Source organism: Chelonia mydas, chromosome 2 (genome assembly GCF_015237465.2).
Source record: "Chelonia mydas isolate rCheMyd1 chromosome 2, rCheMyd1.pri.v2, whole genome shotgun sequence".
Lineage (NCBI taxonomy): Eukaryota > Metazoa > Chordata > Testudines > Cheloniidae > Chelonia > Chelonia mydas.
In genome coordinates, this window is record NC_057850.1 from 2,057,324 (window position 1) to 2,076,989 (window position 19,666).

A 19,666-nucleotide genomic window follows, 5' to 3' on the forward strand; every position below is an offset into this window, starting at 1 on the left:
AGTATGTTTCTTAGTTTAGTTTAATATTGTTAATCGTAGCTTACCTTTGTTTTCTTGATTTTATTTTAGTTTGAGAATTGTAACTCTATCAATTTTATAAATTGTATTGAATTTCTCTCAGTATGGGTCCCAGAACCTTTTGAGGGCCTGGCTTAGATACCAGCTGATCAACCTAAAAGCCTGACCAGCTCCCCTTACAAGTCTTTGGTTCTCACAGCTTGCTTGGACAGTTTTGACTTTGCCACTTTGAATATTTAACAGAACAGTCTTGGCACGGTCAGTGCAGTGGGTTTTTGTTGATTATTTCCCCCCAGATGTATAAGTTGAATCTCTCTTCTGCTTATGTTTCCAGTTTCTCTAGGTTCCTTTGTATTATTATTTCTATGCCCTGAGTGGTGTTTGACTCCTCCTACTTTATTATTGCCTGTGAATGTAATTTATTAGCTGTTTGTTCTTTTTTTTAGATCATTAATAAAAATGCTGTATAAAATCAGCTGTAACTTAGTCCTCACAGTATTCTGTGGACTTAGTACAGACTACCTCTTGCTCCCCTCCTCCCCCATTGGGCTCCTTTAATGTGTGTCAAGTTGGGCAGCCACAGATCAAGACGCCCATAATCACTGGTTACTTCTGAAAATGTGAGCCCTGTGTTCTCTGAAACCACTCCCTATTATGCTGAGTTAGTTTTGCTCTGTGCATCTTCTCTGGTAGTGACCAGAAAATGATGATTCATTACTCCAACTGTAATTGAGTTACTAGACCTTGGAAATTCTACTGCACCTATTTGTGGTATGGTGAGAGGTGTTGTCTCTAGCCTCTTGTAATCACGCTGCTTTCCATGAAATCCAGACTTCCGCAGGAGAAGCTATATGTAACAGAGAAAAAAATCTGACTTTTTTTTCTTTTTCTTTTTTAAACTTTGTTTAAAGTTTTTATAAGGCAGTTACCCTGATTGGAAGAAACAAAGATGTTGTGGACTATTTCATCAGTGGTCCAGTTTCAGAGAGAAGAGATTACATTTCCCGGACTCATGCCAGAGTGATTCGAACCAATGATACTTACAGACTTGTGGATTCCAGTTTGACAGGCGTTTATGTGAACGATGTTAGAATCAATGGTAAGTGTGGAAGGAAGATGTTCAAGGGCATCCAGAGGAATCTTGTGCATTCTTCTCTTTAGGATTAGATGTTAGGATATACATAATAGATCACTTTATTTGATGCTTATTTAACATTTATATTATGGTTTCTTTATCGCCTGATGTAATACATCCAACGATAGTTCTGAATTTTTGAAAAGAATGATCGTTTGTTGTGATGTGTAATATTTTTTTGTTTTTGTTTTAAATTTTCAGGTACAATTAACTTGCAGGAAGGAGATACTGTGACCTTTGGACATCCTGCAGGGAATGGTATCAGGTCTGGAACACAAGTTCGTCAGCCAAATTCAGAATTTTACTTTCTGGTACATTTTATTCCTTTTTTGATCTGTTTTAAGAGTAGCTAAAGCATGGGTCAAATATGATCCATATTGTTACACAGTGCAGCCTGTGGCTACCCTCCTCCTTAATACAAGGCAGGTCCCGTGGGAACCATGAGTCCCAACATGCGGTGCTCTATTTTGATCTAAATGTCCTGTCCTCATTGCAGACTGGATGGGGGTGGCTGTGATCTGATTCATGTTAAATAAGTTAAGTGTTGCCCTTGTGCTCCTGGCGGGGTCCCATCAGTATATCAAAGTTTTAGAGACCTCTGTTCTAATTAGTGATACTGAAGAGAACTCCCATAAGTTTAGTATTCAGATAACTTGTATTCTTTCAGTACATCAGTATAGTTGTTTATGCTACAGACTCTGAGAATGATTCACTTTTAAAGGTAACTAAGTAAGACTAACTTCCATTAAAATTGGAAGACTTGAAAAAACTTGACTTCCTTTAAGCCTGAAAACTGAAATCTGTTAATAAGCAGTAAATGATGCAGTTTACAAGGTATTAGGCCTCCTCTTCATTTTAGTCTTCTGGATCTTGAATTAAAGTGAGGTGGTGTTTCAGATAAACCTCTTGCACTTCTGTTTCAGTTTGAACATTGTTACTGTAGAATCGATCAGCTGCAAAGTGCACGTGGAGAGATGAGGAATTCGCTACCACAGGTGAGGCAAAGCATAGGAAAAAGAAATTACTAGCAGTACTCAGTGTATTTCATCTGACACAGTGTTCCTTTGTTGTACTTAAAGTACTGCACAGGATCTTTTCAGGAGGAGTAAGGCAAAGCGTCACATTTATTGGTAATACATGTATCAATCAACACTGTATCATATGCATATGATCTATATTACACACACACAAGCAAGCACGCTCCGTCTTGTTGTTACCAACGAGTTGCTCCCCTTAACTTCACTGGCCAGGTGAGTTAGATGGGGGAGGGGTGGAGCCGGGCTTCTGTCGATCCGGATCGATGCTCCGATGTTGACAAGACGAGACCCGGGGTCCTCTGCAAGACCCGTCATATTTATAGCTGCTTCCCTCTCATGCAAATCTATATCAGATACAAAATCTGTGTCTGTGTCCATTGGTCCTTTGTGCTGCTTCCTTCTGGGTGTTGTCTTAATGCTACAAAGGGTATTTTCAAAAGAAGGTGCTGGCTTCTAACCCCCAAGGCCGTCAGTATATCTGCTCTTCTTTAGTGAGCCCACTTGACAAGTTTTATTGTTCTTGGGTCTGGCTTCCATCCCTTCTGTTGCAGCTGTCTGGAGGTGCTTGCCTTTCACACCTCGTTCATTCAACAGGGCAATTGATTAAGAGAGTGTGGGGGGGAGATCTTATTCTACTCCTAGCAAAAAGACATTTTTAACATTATACCAAGGCTCAATACAAAGTTTTCTATATAAGGATCTGATACAAAGTTGTATGAAAATAGAGGCATAATACAAAGTCATATGAAAGTTATGGGAAGATGCATAATGCAGAGATTTATCTACACCTTTTTTCAGCTAAGAAAACTAATGGTGGAAATCTGAAATGCTCTCTGACCTCCTGAATCAGTTCCCCTGCTCACTGCAAGAGTCATGCTGTTGTTTGTTCAATACACAAGTGTAGTGGGCGCTTTTCAGACAAATAAGACCCAGATCCTGGCCCAGTGTACTTATTTTCTAAATTTTAGAGAAGATACAATGAATGCTAGCAACAAACAAGATGGGGAATTGGGGAAGGAAGGACAATGGTTACAAAAATGTCATACTGTTTATGTGCATATCTTGAAGATTCTGTTATAATAAATACATTTATATTACAAATGGAAAAAAATAATAAATACCTATTGTGTGTGTATACATTTCTTGATCCTGTCTTCACCAAGCGCTGCTCCCCCGCCCCTTGTTGAGTTCCCTCTGATCACTCCTGCACTGCTTCTAAATTGTTTCAAGGGTGCCTACATTGGCCAGACAGAACGAGAAAGAAATGCTGTTGGAACTTGGACCATTTCCTGAAAAACAGCACTGACTACACTTGGAGTGTAATAAATATAGAATATCAGGGTTGGAAGGGACCTCAGGAGGTCATCTAGTCCAACCCCCTGCTCAAAGCAGGACCAATCCCCAACTAAATCATCCCAGCCAGGGCTTTGTCAAGCCCGACCTTAAAACCTCTAGGGAAGGAGATTCCACCACCTCCCTAGGTAACGCATTCCAGTGCTTCACCACCCTCCTAGTGAAAAAGTTTTTCCTAATGTCCAACCTAAACCTCCCACACTGCAACTTGAGACCATTACTCCTCGTTCTGTCATCAGCTACCACTGAGAACAGTCTAGATCCATCCTCTTTGGAACCCCGTTTCAGGTAGTTGAAAGCAACTGAGGTCATCAGTTGAGTATGGGGAAGAAGGTTATTATGCTCACTCCAGTCAAAAATTATGTGCCCTTAATGTGTAGTAGTGTGGGGGTGGGGTGGTGGAGGGTGGCACCGAGTAAGTGGGTGGTGGTGGTAAAGAGGGATTAAGTAGATATGAAATGTCAAGTTATCCATTCTACATGGGTTTCTGTTTTCACAATTAATATGTAAAACCAAAATTCATTCCTTTTCAGTTACTTATACTTAGCATTTTATGGTGCCGTGACTCTTGTCTCTTTTCTACAGGTTCAGTTACCGCTGTTGACATCTCCTGAAGTACCACCAGTGTACAACGCAGGTCTGGTCTTCGAGAACAATGTTGGCCTTCCCATTATATCCCAGCTGGCATGGACTTCTCAAGTAGTCCCAAATAGTGGAGCTCCATCTAAATCTAGCACACACTGTGATGATATGCAGCCTCCCACGGTCACTGTGACTCTGCCATTAACATCAGTTGGCTCAGTACTGTCTTCAGCGAAGTCTTCTCTTTGTACAAATTCTGTTAATGTGACTTCAAACAAATTAGAAATGCCTGCAACATCTACATCAGCTGCAACAGCAGATACTTCTTTGGAAGACTACACTAGACCTAATTCTCAGATTGTACGTTCTTCTTCACCTGAATATGTCCATCGGAAGGACTCAACAGTCACCACAGAGGCTTCTCAACAAAGAGTCTTTGAAATTGCACAGTCTTCGTTTCGGGAAAATGCTGCAAGGACAGCAGAACTGGCTAATTCTGACTTTCTCTGTGTGAAACCAAGCGGAGCCCAACCATGCACATTAGGAAGCATGTCAAAGTTTTACAGACCATTCCTGGAGGAGAGACAAGACAGTGGTGAAATAGAAACACAACCTCCTATAACTTATAATCTGGAACCTTCACCACCTTTTCCTCACTCAAGAGGTGCTGTAGAGACACATGACAGTGACCCGAGTGGAAAAGCAATTGTCAGAGCTAGTCTTTCTGATAACAGTCTAGATCTTTCAGACTCTTTTCAAATAGAAAGTGGAGGCAACCTTGATTCCAAGCCACTAGTTCCTGTAGCTGATAAGTCAGTGCTTGGAAGTTGTGCAAACTCTGACGATGACGACGTAGTGATGGAGATCAACGTTATTAATAGCACTGAAGAAACAGCTAAACGTGAAACTTCGGGGCATTCAGAACCTTATATTCAAATGCAAGTCACAGAAGTGATAAATGAAGCTATGAAAAATGTTCAGGTGCCATCAGTCAGTGATTATAAGGCGAATTTAATGGAAAAGGAAAGTTCAACAGAAGAAGAGAATAGGTATTCATTGGAGCAGCATATTGTTGATGCTTGTGTACATGAAACTCCATGTGTGGCTGTATCTGTTACTGGTGCTGAAACTTGTGAATCCCATTCAAAGAAAAAGGGTCGTCTTCATGTAAATAGCCTGTCAGAGTTGGTTATTGTTGAAGTAGAAAACTGTTCAGAAAACAGTGACTGTATGGCAATAAGCATTGTCCCAGAAGACATTGCTTTGGGTAAAGATCCGGATGGTGGGTCTCCTGCAAAAGAAGTGGTGAGTCCGAAGAAACTAGTGAATGCAGATGGTAAAACCTGTGTAGAAGAGTTGGATTTGCCTTCTGAAACTGCTGTGACCATAGACAGAACTCGGGAAGTAAACATATCATTTGTGCCAGACTTAGAACTTCCACATAGTGTTTGGCATTCTGAGATGAAAAATGAGATCTGCAAAGATGAGCTGACTTCAGTTATAAAGCAAAACAGCCTTATGCCAAATGAGGAAGCAATAAAAGAAAGTAGTGATATTGTAGAACGTGAAAGTTGTTCCTTGGCTGACGGAGAATTGGAAACTTTAAATAATACCTTACATATGGAAACTCAGAAGCCTGAAACTACTTTGGACATTCAAGAAGGAACTGAACCTAACACTGATAAAATCATTACGATATCAAACAGAGAAGTGAGAGAAATACATAGAGATCATGTTTTTGAGGACAAGTTGCAAAATGCTTTAGATCAGGACTGTATGTTTTCAGACACTGGAATAATTAACCTAGAACATCAGAACTCTTCTGATGCTCATAAAATTCTGACAATGTGTGCAGCAAAAGAAATGTCCGGTTCTGAGTGTAATATTGGTTCTGCTAAATTCCAAGAAAATGAGGATGACCGTGTCAGTGGGGTTGCCTTATTCCAGAGCTGTGTTACAGAACAAGTTGTCTCTAGAGCCAGTGGAACAAATATTGTCCAGTGTCTGGATATGCTTCATTCAGAAGAGGAAGAATCATCAATGGATTCTCATGTGGCACTGGATGGGCTTGTAACAAAGATACTTCAAAACAATCCAGATCCCACAGCACCAGAGAACCTGCCCTTGTGTACACAGAATATCTCAGACTATCATGTACATTCTCCTTCTAAACACCATATCCTTTCTCAAGATACATACTTGGAAGATGTAACTTATGATTCTCCCTGTAATTGTGTGCCATCTTCCTCTGGCTCTTTGCACAGTGAGAGCTCACCTCACCAATCAGCTCCAAAGGAAGAGGAATTACGTAATTCAGGGGCAGTTGTCAAACCTTTGAGTGGAACATTTTGCAGTTTGCAGGCCACAGCAGTAGAAATGACTTCTCCTGAGTATCCTTGCAGGTATGAAGACTCTGGAGCTTTTACATCTGTCAAGAGGTCCATCAGTGAAACAATGAGCCAGGAAACAAACATCCAGCCATTGTCTCAAAATGAAACTGAAACTTCTGTGGAACAGAATGCATGCAATAAGGCAAATATTTCTCATGCCACTGTGTGTATAGAGTCTGAAGGCTTTCAGTCAGACCATGTATATATGACTAGATCCGTATCTACAAAAGGTGTGCCACAGGAGGTTAGTGATTTTGGTATCAATAAAATACATTTGGAAGTAAGTGCTTCTGAAGGGGATGAAGAGCAAACAGATATGAATGTAAATGCCATCTCGTTAACAATGGGTAGTCCTGTTAGTTACGGAGACAAAGATGAGAGTGAATCAAAGATGGATTCCATGGATACAGAGACGAGAATATCTTCAGTTACAGATTGTGTTGAAATATCATATGCAGAAGTGGGAACTCAAACTAGGCTAATAAATGAGAGGGCCATAAACTTACTGGCTACAAAACCTGCAGTAAATGGAAACAAAAATAGTGTGTCAAACACTAGTATCTGTGAGGAAGAAGTAAATATGTCTATGGACACACATTTGAGTCTTCAACAATTTTCAGAGGCATATGAAAGAACTATACTGTTTAACAATGCAAGTAAAAATTCCAGGAGAGAGTTCTCTAAACAGATGGAGATAGATTCCAAAGCAAAGGAAAAGCTGTCTTCAGAAACACGGATAAAAACCTGTGATGAAAAAACAGTATTTGTAGCTTCGTGTTCGTCTCCAAATAAAGTGACATTTTGGGAAACCACAGAGAAATCGGTGGAAGCGATGAATCCTGAGTCACCGATTAATGTAGGTGAAGAATTTCTTGATCAGTGTCTTCTACAGAAGAGTGACTGTACTTTGGAGAGAAAGAGGTCTCCAGGGAAAGAAGAGGACGAGTCATATGTCTCTGTGTTTTCTTCCAGTTCTCTTTCAACCACTAACACCAGGTGTATTAAAACAGTTGAAATCCTTGTCAGACATACTTTGGATTCCACTCTTACCGATAACAATGAGATATATGATACTGATTGCCAGGAACTGAAAACTGCTTGCTCAGTAGTGGATGATACAGCATCAGGGGAGAAGCAGCTTGATCAGCCAGCTAGTATTGAGGATACATTTTATAAAAAGACAGATGAAGATAGTATCAAAAGCAAAGAGATAATAAAAATACCAGGAGAGAGACATGACTCAGGAACAGCCATTAATGATAGCATATTTGAAGAACAGAAAAATAGAGAAAACAAAGGTATAGATAAAGAGATGGAGATTATGGCAAATGTGCATGTTGGACAAACCAATCTTAATCATAGCAGCGTTACAAAAGCACCCACAAACAGGCTGGAAGGGAATACAGCATATTACTCTTCAGAATTAGAGGGAGGAATAGCAAATGATCTTTCTCCATTATGCTTATCCAAACAGACTTCTCTAGTAGCAGAAAGAAGCTCTGACTTTAATGATTATTCCTGTTCACAAACACAGTCCCCTTACTATGTGAATAAAAGGGACATGGGAAACAATCCAGAACCTGTAAATGACTACATCTTGCCCCAGCAGGACACCAGGAATGAAGAAGGTATGAAGTTGAATGATGAAAATACAGGTGAGGCAGTAAACTGTAAATGGAGTGTAAAATCAGTTACACTGGAAAAAGATAATGCTGATGCACATTTTAGTGAGCTTGATTTGGGAACACTGAATAATTACCAAGAAGATAATGAGAACTCTTCTGTTAGCGCTGCCCATTTGGAATTACGACAGCAGTCTAGTGCATTTCATGACCAGCAGCAGACAGATTCCCATGCCATGGAGTCCCAGCATTTGGAAAGTAACATAGACTTGAAATCCAAAGAGGATCCTGTGAAACAATCACTTTATCCAGAGGACTTTGTCATAGACTGTGATTTGAAGAAGCTATGTGAACAAAATATGACTACTGAAATCTTGACACCAACTGGTTTGGAAAGGAGTAATCAAAAAAGTATATGCCAAGAGGAAGGTGGAATCAAACTGCAACCTTCTGAAATGGACACACAACCATGCAGTGTAGACAAAAATGATCTTGCAGTCGGGATGCAGGCTATTGCATTTGGAAAGCCTGAATCTGCCAAAGAAAATATAGCTGAAAACCACCTAAAGGAAATTGAAAATGACCCTACAGAGGGGTCTGAGTTATTCAGTGCAGAGGAGCTTAATTTATATATATCAGATTCTCAAGTTGAAAAGGAAAAGGAAGAAAACAATAGCATGAGAATGAAAAATACAGTTGAAATGCAGCATGATAGAAGCAAAATCCTGAAGGAGAAGGATACTGTCATCTCTGATCCAAACAGTGTTTCTGGCAGCATTATTCTGCAAGCTGACCTGGACTGCAAGCCAAATGAAGATCAGCTTGACAGAGTGATTGAAACGGCTGATATCAAATCAATGATAGGTACAGAAAAGTCAACAGATAGGAGTTTGGAGGGAAAATGCTATTCTCTTTGCAATGCAGAATATGATCTAAGTGAAGTTAGAATTGCTGGACCTGAAAATTGTAGCACAGGTGTGGTAGTTGGTGAATTCAGTCACTTAGTAAAAAGCCCAACACTGAGACAAGAAAAAACAGAGAACCAAATAACTGCAGAACGTGATCTTGGATTCTTACGTTGTCCATATAATTCTATAGAATTTCCCTGTGTACCGGGAAGCCAGAGAGAAATGGAAGCAGTGAAAGGCAATGCAGAGGTTGGTTTGAATAAGGGAGATGCAGGTTGTTCAGATGAACATGTAGGAAATGCTGATTCTAATTCTATCCAAGCTGGAAAAAATCTAGAGGAGAATCCGGAGCCTGAGCATAGCTTGCTTGATGTTTGCATTCAAGAACTAGAGGTGGGGACACTGGCTGCGCCTCTTGGAGCCCTAAAAACTGTTAAAGACTCTCCAGTAAATGAAATGCTGACAAGCCTTTGTGCAGAAAAAGACAAATTTAATCAGAAAACAGAAACAAATGAACTGGTATATATGCAGCAAGAAAGCAAAGACTCTGAACCCCTAAAATCCCAAGCAAAGATACGCCAGCCCACAGGATATGCAGACTTTTCTGAAGGCAGTAACGAAGATTTAACTGTTTCAGAGTCTAACTTTACGAACAGAGTGGAATCTCATAAAGAGGAGAATAAAGATTCTCAGAATAAAGAGGCAAACAAAAATAATTCTTTCAGAACACTAAAAAGACACATTAGTAGAAACGAATATTCTGGAACTTCAGTTTCTGAAGATGAGCAGTGCTGCTCCCAAAAGAGAAACTGTCCTTTGGGGTCTCTTTCTATGCAGGAGTTTGTATCTGACCTGCCCAGTCCTAATGTAATCTTGTTTTCCATTCCCACTGATTTGAAGGAGTGTCATGATCAGTTTGTTAGCAGTAGTGTTAAGCAGTTCTTTAAAAAATACCCCATTCTTCAAACAGCTCAGCATCGTGATGAAGTGGAGAAGGAAAACAGTAAAAATATTGCCCAGTTGGTGAGAGAATTTTTTAAAAAAACAAATGACTCTGAGAACCTGGTAAATGAAAACACAAAACCTGAAAGGTTTGTGCCATCCATTAAAAGTAAAGTAGAAGAAGACACTGACTGTAAATCTATAGGTGAAGTAGACAATGAAAAGAGAGATGGAAGCAGTTTACTTCTGTTTTCAAGTATTGAACCTCAAGTAAATGGAAAACAGTCAGTTAAATTAATATCTGAATCTCAGAGTCTCCCCTTTGACAGTCAGTCCGGGTTTACTGAACTTGCTGCCAGTTCAGAAGATTCGTGGACTGATGTACTAGAAAAAGATGTGGTAAGTAAAATTCCAGAAAGCCCAAGTGCAGATTCCCTGTCTGAAGAGGAACAGTTTCAGTCTAGGGTGTGTTTAGCATTAGATAATCTATATACTTCTGCTAAATCTCCCCTGAAGTCTCCTGATATAAATTCTGAACAGAGCACCAAAATCAAAGATTTGGACTTCATATTCTCTGACATATCGAATAGCTCTGTTGAAAGTGAGCATCATCAACGTACCCGAAAACTAAGTAGCAGTAGTTCTAGTGGAACAGGTGACGGGCTCCATGAAGGTATTTGCAGTGACAGTTGCAAAGCAGCTGGTCTTGACACACAGTCAGGTTTTTCATGTAACTCCTTAGAAGCTTCAGCTGTGTATTGGAGTGATGAAGACACAAATATAACTTCAGATCTCATTGAGACATCTAGAGAGAGCAGCCAGTGTGTTATAAGTAACTTGCCACAGCAGTTGGAGTCAGAAGACCATGTTGAAAGCATCAAAGACAAAAATTACATGCCAGTACTGCACCAGGCTGAGAGAACACTTGATAGTGTCAAAACATCCAATATAGAAGACTTATCAGTTCCTGCATTCTGTGTGAATTCAATAACTGGGGCTCTTTCTAGTTCACAGAAGATCATCTTGAAGGTAGAAAGTAATGCAGACCAACATGAAGTCCCTGAATTTGATGGTCACAACAACACACAAAATAGTGAAATCTCCTGTCTTCAAACAAAATCTGTATGCTCTCCCTGCAAAGGTGGTAATTTTTTTTTAAAAGCATAAAAAATACATGTCTTATGGCAGAAAAATGCATTTGAGAAGGCATATGTTGTGGGCTGGGTGTGTGGCTATGAAAACTGCCAGAAATAAATTAATTTGGCTATCACAGCACGTCATATTTATTATGGCGCATAGTCCTTATTGTATAGAGAAATTATAGTTGTCTGATTTCACATTGATAAACTTCCCTTTTTGTGTGAGGAATGTCTCTCTCACAGTGTTTTGGAACCAAATTTGCCTTATCCTACAAAGTTGGAAGTAGCTTACATTGGTTGCTCTGGCTCCTGCATTTCAGTTATAAATTTAATGTGTTTATATTTTTATATAGACACACACTCTTTCCATCTTCCAGCGTGGTTTTTCTTGCATTCCTCGTGGCTGTGGACAGAGCAGCCTGAGTGGTATGGCTAATGCAGATTGAATTTGCTGAAAAGTTTACAAATATTGTAGTTCTCTAGCCTACTAGTGTTCTGGAGCACTGGCTTCCGTCTAAGGGTACGTCTACACTGCAGTCACGGGCTTTTGAGTCATCTTGTACAGTCCACACTGAGGTGCACGCTGCTTCAGCTTCACTGCTCTGGTACCTGAGGTAGCTACACTAAAGATAACTTAGCTATGTCTTCCTGAGCTGTGATTACAGCCTGGACCTACTTTAGCACAGATGTAACAGATGTGCTCAGCTGGCCTCATATTTAGGCAGACACATAAGCACAAGGCCCGCATGTTTCTCTATCCCAGAATTCATCCCTTAACTTGGAATTGTGCTCCAGAATCTCAACTTTCATTAAAAAAAAAACAACAAAAAACAGTTTATAACCCGTATGGTTGTGAAGATAGCCTAAAAAATGTAAACCAATGCCCTATCTGAGTCTGTAAAGAGACAAAAACAAATAAAGTTGATCCATTTTCATCCTTAAATCTGAGGGTAAAAATGATATTCTCCACTAAGGAAGCCTCTATTAGTAGAGTCTAAACAAATGAAGTTGCTCACTCTAAAATGCAGCTGTTCTCTGTTGGTGCAAAACTAACATTGAATCAAGGGGTGAGGGTAGAGGGCACCCAAATGTTTCAAGTTATATTTTTTATTTGTTTGAACAGCCAGAAACGTGCCAGGGTACTCCACAAAAGCAAGTATACAGTCCCTGCCCCAGAGCGTGCAGTCTAAACTTGAATATGATGACAAGTGTGGGACATGGATAAATGAAATAGCGGAATTTAGGAGAGGAAAGGGAGAGGTGAAGCAAAAAGATCACGTGGTTACACAGTAAAGCAGTGATCCACTGTTGGCTTTAAATCTGCCTCGGCCTTTTGAGAGACAAGTCATGGGGGTGGGGTTTGAGAGTGAGAGAGAGGGAGGTGACCTGGTAAACATTAAGGAGGGCATTCCACATATGGGAGTGGCTTGGAAGAAGGCAGAAAGTAGCAGAGTGTGAGCGAGATGAAGGGGGTATCGAGGCTGGCATCACTGGCAGAATTCAGGGCACATGGGAGGGAAAGCAAAAGGAGAGAAGGTTGTAGCTGAGAAGCAAGTAGCAGAAGCTTGAATTTGATAGGCATATAAGGAGCCGAAGTGGGCATTGGAATAGTCTAGATTTCTGTGAATCCCAAATGAAATGTTTGGTGTTTTTTTCTTTTCACCTCCAGATTTAACACCTGCAGCCACAGTGGATTGGAATGCTAACTCACCTATACAAGAACAAATTACATCACATGTAAGACTAGGTGTTAATTCGCAGGCGCAGTTAAAAGGAGAGCTTTCTCATGAGGAGCATGGTGATAGTGGTAACAGAAACAGCATTTCCCCTCCATCCAAAATGTGTCCCCCTGTTGTTGCAATTTCTTCAGAGTCTGCTGATGAGGAACCAGCACCAAATCAAAAGGAAATTGGCTCTCCTGATGCTTCAGGATCATGCAGCACTTCTCAGACAAGCCTTACTGAACATCTTAACCAAACGCCATCCACGCCTGAAGCCAAACACTCTTTATCACTGAAGAAACTGAAAAGTTCATATGCATCCATCCCTCCTTCTGCAGTCAAAGTGAGCAGTTCTTCTCAAAAGGCTGTAGATAGTAATGTAAGCAGATGTCTTCAGAGCTCTTATTTCAACAGTCAGTTGGAACTCTCTTCCTCTAAGCTTCCTCCTCCTGAGGCAAGTGATTCTGCTGAGGTGATTAATAGCCACCATGAGAGAACTGACAAAGAGGAGGACTTTGCTAAAGATAACCAGCATGGAGGCCAGCAAAACCAGAAAGGGCAAACTAACCTATATGATTACATGGATGGAAGAGTTGCTTTGGAGCCTTGTATTGCAGTGGGATCGAAAGACCGCAGTGACTTACAGACTATTAATGATTTTAGTAGTATGAGCAGTGTGCCAAAACTAGAAGGTATGGATTTGTCTAGGTCAACATTGAACAGTTTAGCTTGTGAACCTGCTGCCTTTCCTGGTTTCAAAGAAGAAAATCTGCAGTGTTCTCTGCAAGTACAGACGCTTTCTGACACTTCTGGTCATTGCAGCCTGGACTTCAAGGAGTATCCCACAACTTTCTCTCCGGTAATCTCAACTTTGCACAAATGTGGTGCCTCAGAGACTTCAGTAAGCTCTCTGCAAGACCATTCGTTTCAACCAACGTCTATGGCAAATCTTCAGATTCAAGACAGGGTCCTCTCTCCTTGTACGTTTGAGGCATGTACGTTTAGCCAACCAGCTTCAGAACATGTTTGCTCTTTGGATGAAGAAGCTTGCTGTCATTCCGAGGATTTAAGTGAAGATATGGAAGAATTCCCATCCATGTCTACAGAGAGTTCAAGTGCTATTGGCCTCTTGTCTGAAACCAAAAATCTGGGCAATCTCTCTGATGCTGAAAATTCTGCTCACAAAGCAAGTTCCAGTAACACAAATATAATGGAGAGTGAGCTTCAGAAAGCCTGGGCTTTATCAGAGGGAGACATTGAGTTCCAATTGAGTCAATGTCAAACTGTGCTTGATGACATTTCCCAGACTCTGTGTGCTGTGGAGGGCATTGATAAAGTGCACATGGAGGAATGGAGGTAAAGCTTTATTTTTGAGAGTCCATAGTTGTCAAACTAATGAGACCATTAGGGGGAGGCAGGGTTGTACTGGTCAAAGCATACTGAAAGGCAGGGTTCATGACTCTCTGCATGACTTTAGGCAAGTCACTTTAACCTCTCTGCCTCAGTTTATCCATTTGTAAAATAGTGTTAGTAGCCACTTCACAGGGATGTTTTAGGCCACTGTGGCAAATTCGGTGTCATCCCAGTGGTGAATTTCTTAAGGAACTGTTGAGGAAATGGTATCCAGCCAATATGGGTTGTCAGTATGAAAACATAAATTAATGGGGTCAGGACAAGAAACTGCTCAAATATCCAGGAACCTGTTGTCATGCCGTTCCAGTGTGTCCTCTTGTGGCCCTGTGGATGTATAACACTTAATGTACCTTGAGTCTTTTCAATTACAATTCAGAAACAGGTTTCAGAGTAGGAGCTGTGTTAGTCTGTATCCGCAAAAAGAAAAGGAGTACTTGTGGCACCTTAGAGACTAACAAATTTATTTGAGCATAAGCTGTCGTGAGCTACAGCTCACTTCATCGGATGCATGTAGTGGAAAATACAGTGGGGAGATTTTATATACACAGAGAACATGAAACAATGGATGTTACCATACACACTGTAACGAGTGATCAGGTAAGGTGAGCTATTACCAGCAGGAGAGAAAAACAACTTTTTGTAGTGATAATCAAGGTGGGCCATTTCCAGCAGTTGACAAGAACGTGTGAGGAACAGTAGGGGGGGAGCGAATAAACATGGGGAAATAGTTTTACTTTGTGTAATGACACATCCACTCCCAGTCTTTATTCAAGCCGAATGTAATGGTGTGCAGTTTGCAAATTAATTCCAATTCAGCAGTCTCTCGTTGGAGTCTGTTTTTGAAGTTTTTTTGTTGAAGAATTGCAACTTTTAGGTCTGTAATCGAGTGACCAGAGAGACTGAAGTGTTCTCCGACTGGTTTTTGAATGTTATAATTCTTGACGTCTGATTTGTGTCCATTTATTCTTTTACATAGAGACTGTCCAATTTGGCCAATGTACATGGCAGAGGGGCATTGCTAGCACATGATGGCATATATCACATTGGTAGATGCGCAGGTGAACAAGTCTCTGATAGTGTGGCTGATGTGATTAGGCCCTATGATGATGTCCCCTGAATAGATATGTGGGCACAGTTGGCAACGGGCTTTGTTGCAAGGATAGGTTCCTGGGTTAGTGTTTTTGTTGTGTGATGTGTGGTTGCTGGTGAGTATTTGCTTCACGTTGGGGGGCTGTCTGTAAGCAAGGACTGGCCTGTCTGCCAAGATCTGTGAGAGTGATGGGTCGTCCTTCAGGATAGGTTGTAGATCCTTGATGATGCGCAGGAGAGGTTTTAGTTGGGGGCTGAAGGTGATGGCTAGTGGCGTTCTGTTATTTTCTTTGTTGGGCCTGTTGTGGAGTAGGTGACTTCTGGGTACTCTTCTGGCTCTGTCAATCTGTTTCTTCACTTCAGCAGGTGGGTATTGTAGTTGTAAGAACACTTGATAGAGATCTTGTAGGTGTTTGTCTCTGTCTGAGGGGTTGGAGCAAATGCGGTTGTATTGTAGAGCTTGGCTGTAGACAAAGGATCATGTGGTGTGGTCTGGATGAAAGCTGGAGGCATGTAGGAAAGTATAGCGGTCAGTAGGTTTCTGGTATAGGGTGGTATTTATGTGACCATCGCTTATTAGCACCGTAGTGTCCAGGAAGTGGATCTCTTGTGTGGACTGGTCCGGGCTGAGGTTGATGGTGGGATGGAAATTGTTGAAATCATGGTGGAATTCCTCAAGGGCTTCTTTTCCATGGGTCCAGATGATGATGATGTCATCAATGTAGCGCAAGTAGAGTAGGGGAGTTAGGGGACGAGAGCTGAGGAAGCGTTGTTCTAAGTCAGCCATAAAAATGTTGGCATACTGTGGGGCCATGCGGGTACCCATAGCAGTGCCGCTGATTTGAAGGTATACATTGTCTCCAAATGTGAAATAGTTATGGGTGAGGACGAAGTCACAAAGTTCAGCCACCAGGTTTGCTGTGACATTATTGGGGATACTGTTCCTGATGGCTTGTAGTCCATCTTTGAGTGGAATGTTGCTGTAGAGGGCTTCTACATCCATAGTGGCTAGGATGGTGTTTTTAGGAAGATCACTGATGGATTGTAGTTTCCTCAGGAAATCAGTGGTGTCTCGAAGATAGCTAGGAGTGCTGGTAGCGTAGGGCCTGAGGAGGGAGTCTACATAGCCAGACAATCCTGCTATCAGGGTGCCAATGCCTGAGATGATGGGGCGTCCAGGATTTCCAGGCTTATGGATCTTGGGTAGCAGATAGAATACCCCAGGTCAGGGTTCTAGGGTGTGTCTGTGCAGATTAGTTCTTGTGCTTTTTCAGGGAGTTTCTTGAGCAGATGGTCCCTCTGATCCCACTGAGGGTTACCAAAAGAAACTACACCATCTGCTCAAGAAACTCCCTGAAAAAGCACAAGAACAAATCCGCACAGACACACCCCTAGAGCCCCGTGCAGGGGTACTCTGGATGGGCCGCTCGTTTTTCTTCCTTCCATCCATCCATCTCTCACTCTCCTTCTGTCTCTCTCTTTAGTATTGACATAATGTTGACGTTATGCTCAATGACCATAGCCTTCCTCAAATCAAAGGACTTCAAAGTATATCTCACTCATTAAAGTTGTATGAGTCCACTATGTTGCATTATTTTAATGGGAGAATATTTTTCTTGGGGGTAGATGCCTCCAAGGTGTGGATTAACTTAATTTTATAAATGCATGTTTAGGTTTCCTCAGATGTACATTTGTTTCACACACAGCTTCCCTAAAAAGTTAAACACAAAAATACCCACCCTCTTGAAACCCAAGACTGGTAATTCAGTCCTGCACCAGAGACAGGTTTAAGGTCTGTTTATCTTGTGATATCTAAAAATTAGAAACAGAAGCTTTATATCACTGGAAATGTCTAATTAATGTGCATAACGAGTATGGCTGGAATACAGTAGTACAATATTGTGTCCCTCTTTTCCTTCCGGTAATACTGTACTCTGCCACCTCCACTCCCTCATACACTTAAGATACACCACACACTGGCTAACAAAGTCTTTCCAATGTTCTGGGGTGCTTTATTTGGCATTCTTGTTCTGTGAAGGGCCTAAGGGCATACCATAGACTTCTCCTACCTACGCTTCTAGGCCAGTCTCTTTAACTACAGTCCTAGACCAACAACACCTGTTTTTTTTAAAAATGGAAACTTAAATTGCAAGCTCTTTGGGACAAGAACCATGTCATGAATTTGTGCAATCTACAGCAGACTGGAACACTCATCCTGATCAGGGCCTCTGGGAGCTACTGCAGGATAAATACTGCTAATAAACAGTCAAAACTGCAGAAAAAATCACTCCTCCTAACTCTATAGGCTAATGTTCTGACTGAAGCTCACTGGCTTGTCTCATTAAGCTTCTAAGGAAGGCTAGCAGCAGGTGTTATGATTCCTGCTGGGTTAATTGACAGGGTGCCAAAGGTCACTTGCTAAAGCAAACCCACTTTGTGAACTCCTGCTAGTCCCTGCAATAGATGCAGCGGTAATGGATTTTCTTTCCAAAGGCTCATTTGGATTAGGATGCTGTTGTCACAGAAGATTCTTTGCTGAACCCCAAAGAGCTAGTACATCCCATCATACTTCCTAAGTAAGCATAGTTCTGTAATTTGGAATTTATTAGATGCACAACTGTGATACTTTTCTGTTAGTCTGGAGCAGACATAAGTACCCTTTAGATAGTTAAAAGAAAAGGAGTACTTGTGGCACCTTAGAGACTAACCAGTTTATTTGAGCATGAGCTTTCGTGAGCTACAGCTCACTTCATCGGATGCATAGCGATGAAGTGAGCTGTAGCTCACGAAAGCTCATGCTCAAATAAACTGGTTAGTCTCTAAGGTGCCACAAGTACTCCTTTTCTTTTTACGAATACAGACTAACACGGCTGTTACTCTGAAACCTTTAGATAGTTGCAATTTTCAGTTTTCCTGTGGTCTCAGGAGCACTAAAATACTTAAAACTGTATCATGAATTGTTATATAAACCAAGAAAGGAATATATCTTAGCAAGGGATAAGCATAGAGGTCCCTCAAGATGACAGCACATAAATACTAGCAATAAGTTCCATGAGGGTGCGCTATCCAAATGCAATAAAAATAATTCTCCACTATATTGTATATAACTGCAGCATATATATATTCTGTATTGTCAGTGGTGCAGTGATGTGCTAGTATTTTAACAGAGCTCTTCATTTCTTAAAGAAAACCTGAGTTGAATCCTTTGCAGAAGATTGAGTCACACTTCTCTGATATTTATTAATTGCTTATTGCATCATCATCTTCATGTTCCTATTACGCCTCTGGCGTTTAGGGCAGTGACGATGCTCCTCCGCTCCTGTCTGTTTCTGGCAAGTCTTTCCATGGTTCCCCAGGTTTTTCAGCTCAGCTTCCACAGCTCTTCACCATGTTGTTCTCGGGCAGCCTCGTTTTCACTTGTCTTCAGGTGTCCATCTTATTGCTACTCTGGTGATGGAATCCGTTTGGATGTGTCCTACTTTCTCATTCTGTGGATGTATTGTTTCTTGACTTTAGCAAAGCTTTTGACACGGTCTCCCACAGTATTCTTGTCAGCAAGTTAAAGAAGTATGGGCTGGATGAATGCACTATAAGGTGGGTAGAAAGTTGGCTAGATTGTCGGGCTCAACGGGTAGTGATCAATGGCTCCATGTCTAGTTGGTAGCCGGTGTCAAGTGGAGTGCCCCAGGGGTCGGTCCTGGGGCCGGTTTTGTTCAGTATCTTCATAAATGATCTGGAGGATGGTGTGGATTGCACCCTCAGCAAATTTGCGGATGATACTAGGAGGAGTGGTAGATACGCTGGAGGGCAGGGATAGGATACAGAGGGACCTAGACAAATCGGAGGATTGGGCCAAAAGAAATCTGATGAGGTTCAATAAGGATAAGTGCAGGGTCCTGCACTTAGGACGGAAGAATCCAATGCACCGCTACAGACTAGGGACCGAATGGCTAGGCAGCAGTTCTGCGGAAAAGGACCTGGGGTGACAGTGGACGAGAAGCTGGATATGAGTCAGCAGTGTGCCCTTGTTGCCAAGAAGGCCAGTGGCATTTTGGGATGTATAAGTAGGGGCATAGCGAGTAGATCGAGGGATGTGATCGTTCCCCTCTATTCGACATTGGTGAGGCCTCATCTGGAGTACTGTGTCCAGTTTTGGGCCCCACACTACAAGAAGGACGTGGATAAATTGGAGCGAGTCCAGCGAAGGGCAACAAAAATGATTAGGGGTCTGGAACACATGACTTATGAGGAGAGGCTGAGGGAACTGGGATTGTTTAGTCTGCAGAAGAGAAGAATGGGGGGGGATTTGATAGCTAC

The 19,666-nt window shown here is 41.5% G+C and overlaps 1 protein-coding gene across 11 annotated transcripts in view; it reads left to right on the plus strand.

Moving 5' to 3' along the window:
- The window catches only part of LOC102933829, a 113,341-nt gene that overhangs the window by 16,135 nt on the left and 77,540 nt on the right, over positions 1-19,666 (plus strand). For 9 of the 11 annotated variants that reach the window (XM_037891786.2, XM_037891789.2, XM_037891791.2 and 6 more), the window contains exons 3-7: positions 930-1,117; positions 1,355-1,464; positions 2,077-2,148; positions 4,129-11,128; positions 12,796-14,203. In XM_037891786.2, the coding sequence (XP_037747714.1) occupies positions 930-1,117; positions 1,355-1,464; positions 2,077-2,148; positions 4,129-11,128; positions 12,796-14,203 (8,778 nt within the window). The remainder of the gene's footprint in view (positions 1-929; positions 1,118-1,354; positions 1,465-2,076; positions 2,149-4,128; positions 11,129-12,795; positions 14,204-19,666) is intronic. The other 2 variants (XM_043538922.1, XM_037891793.2) reach the window with 2 other exon arrangements.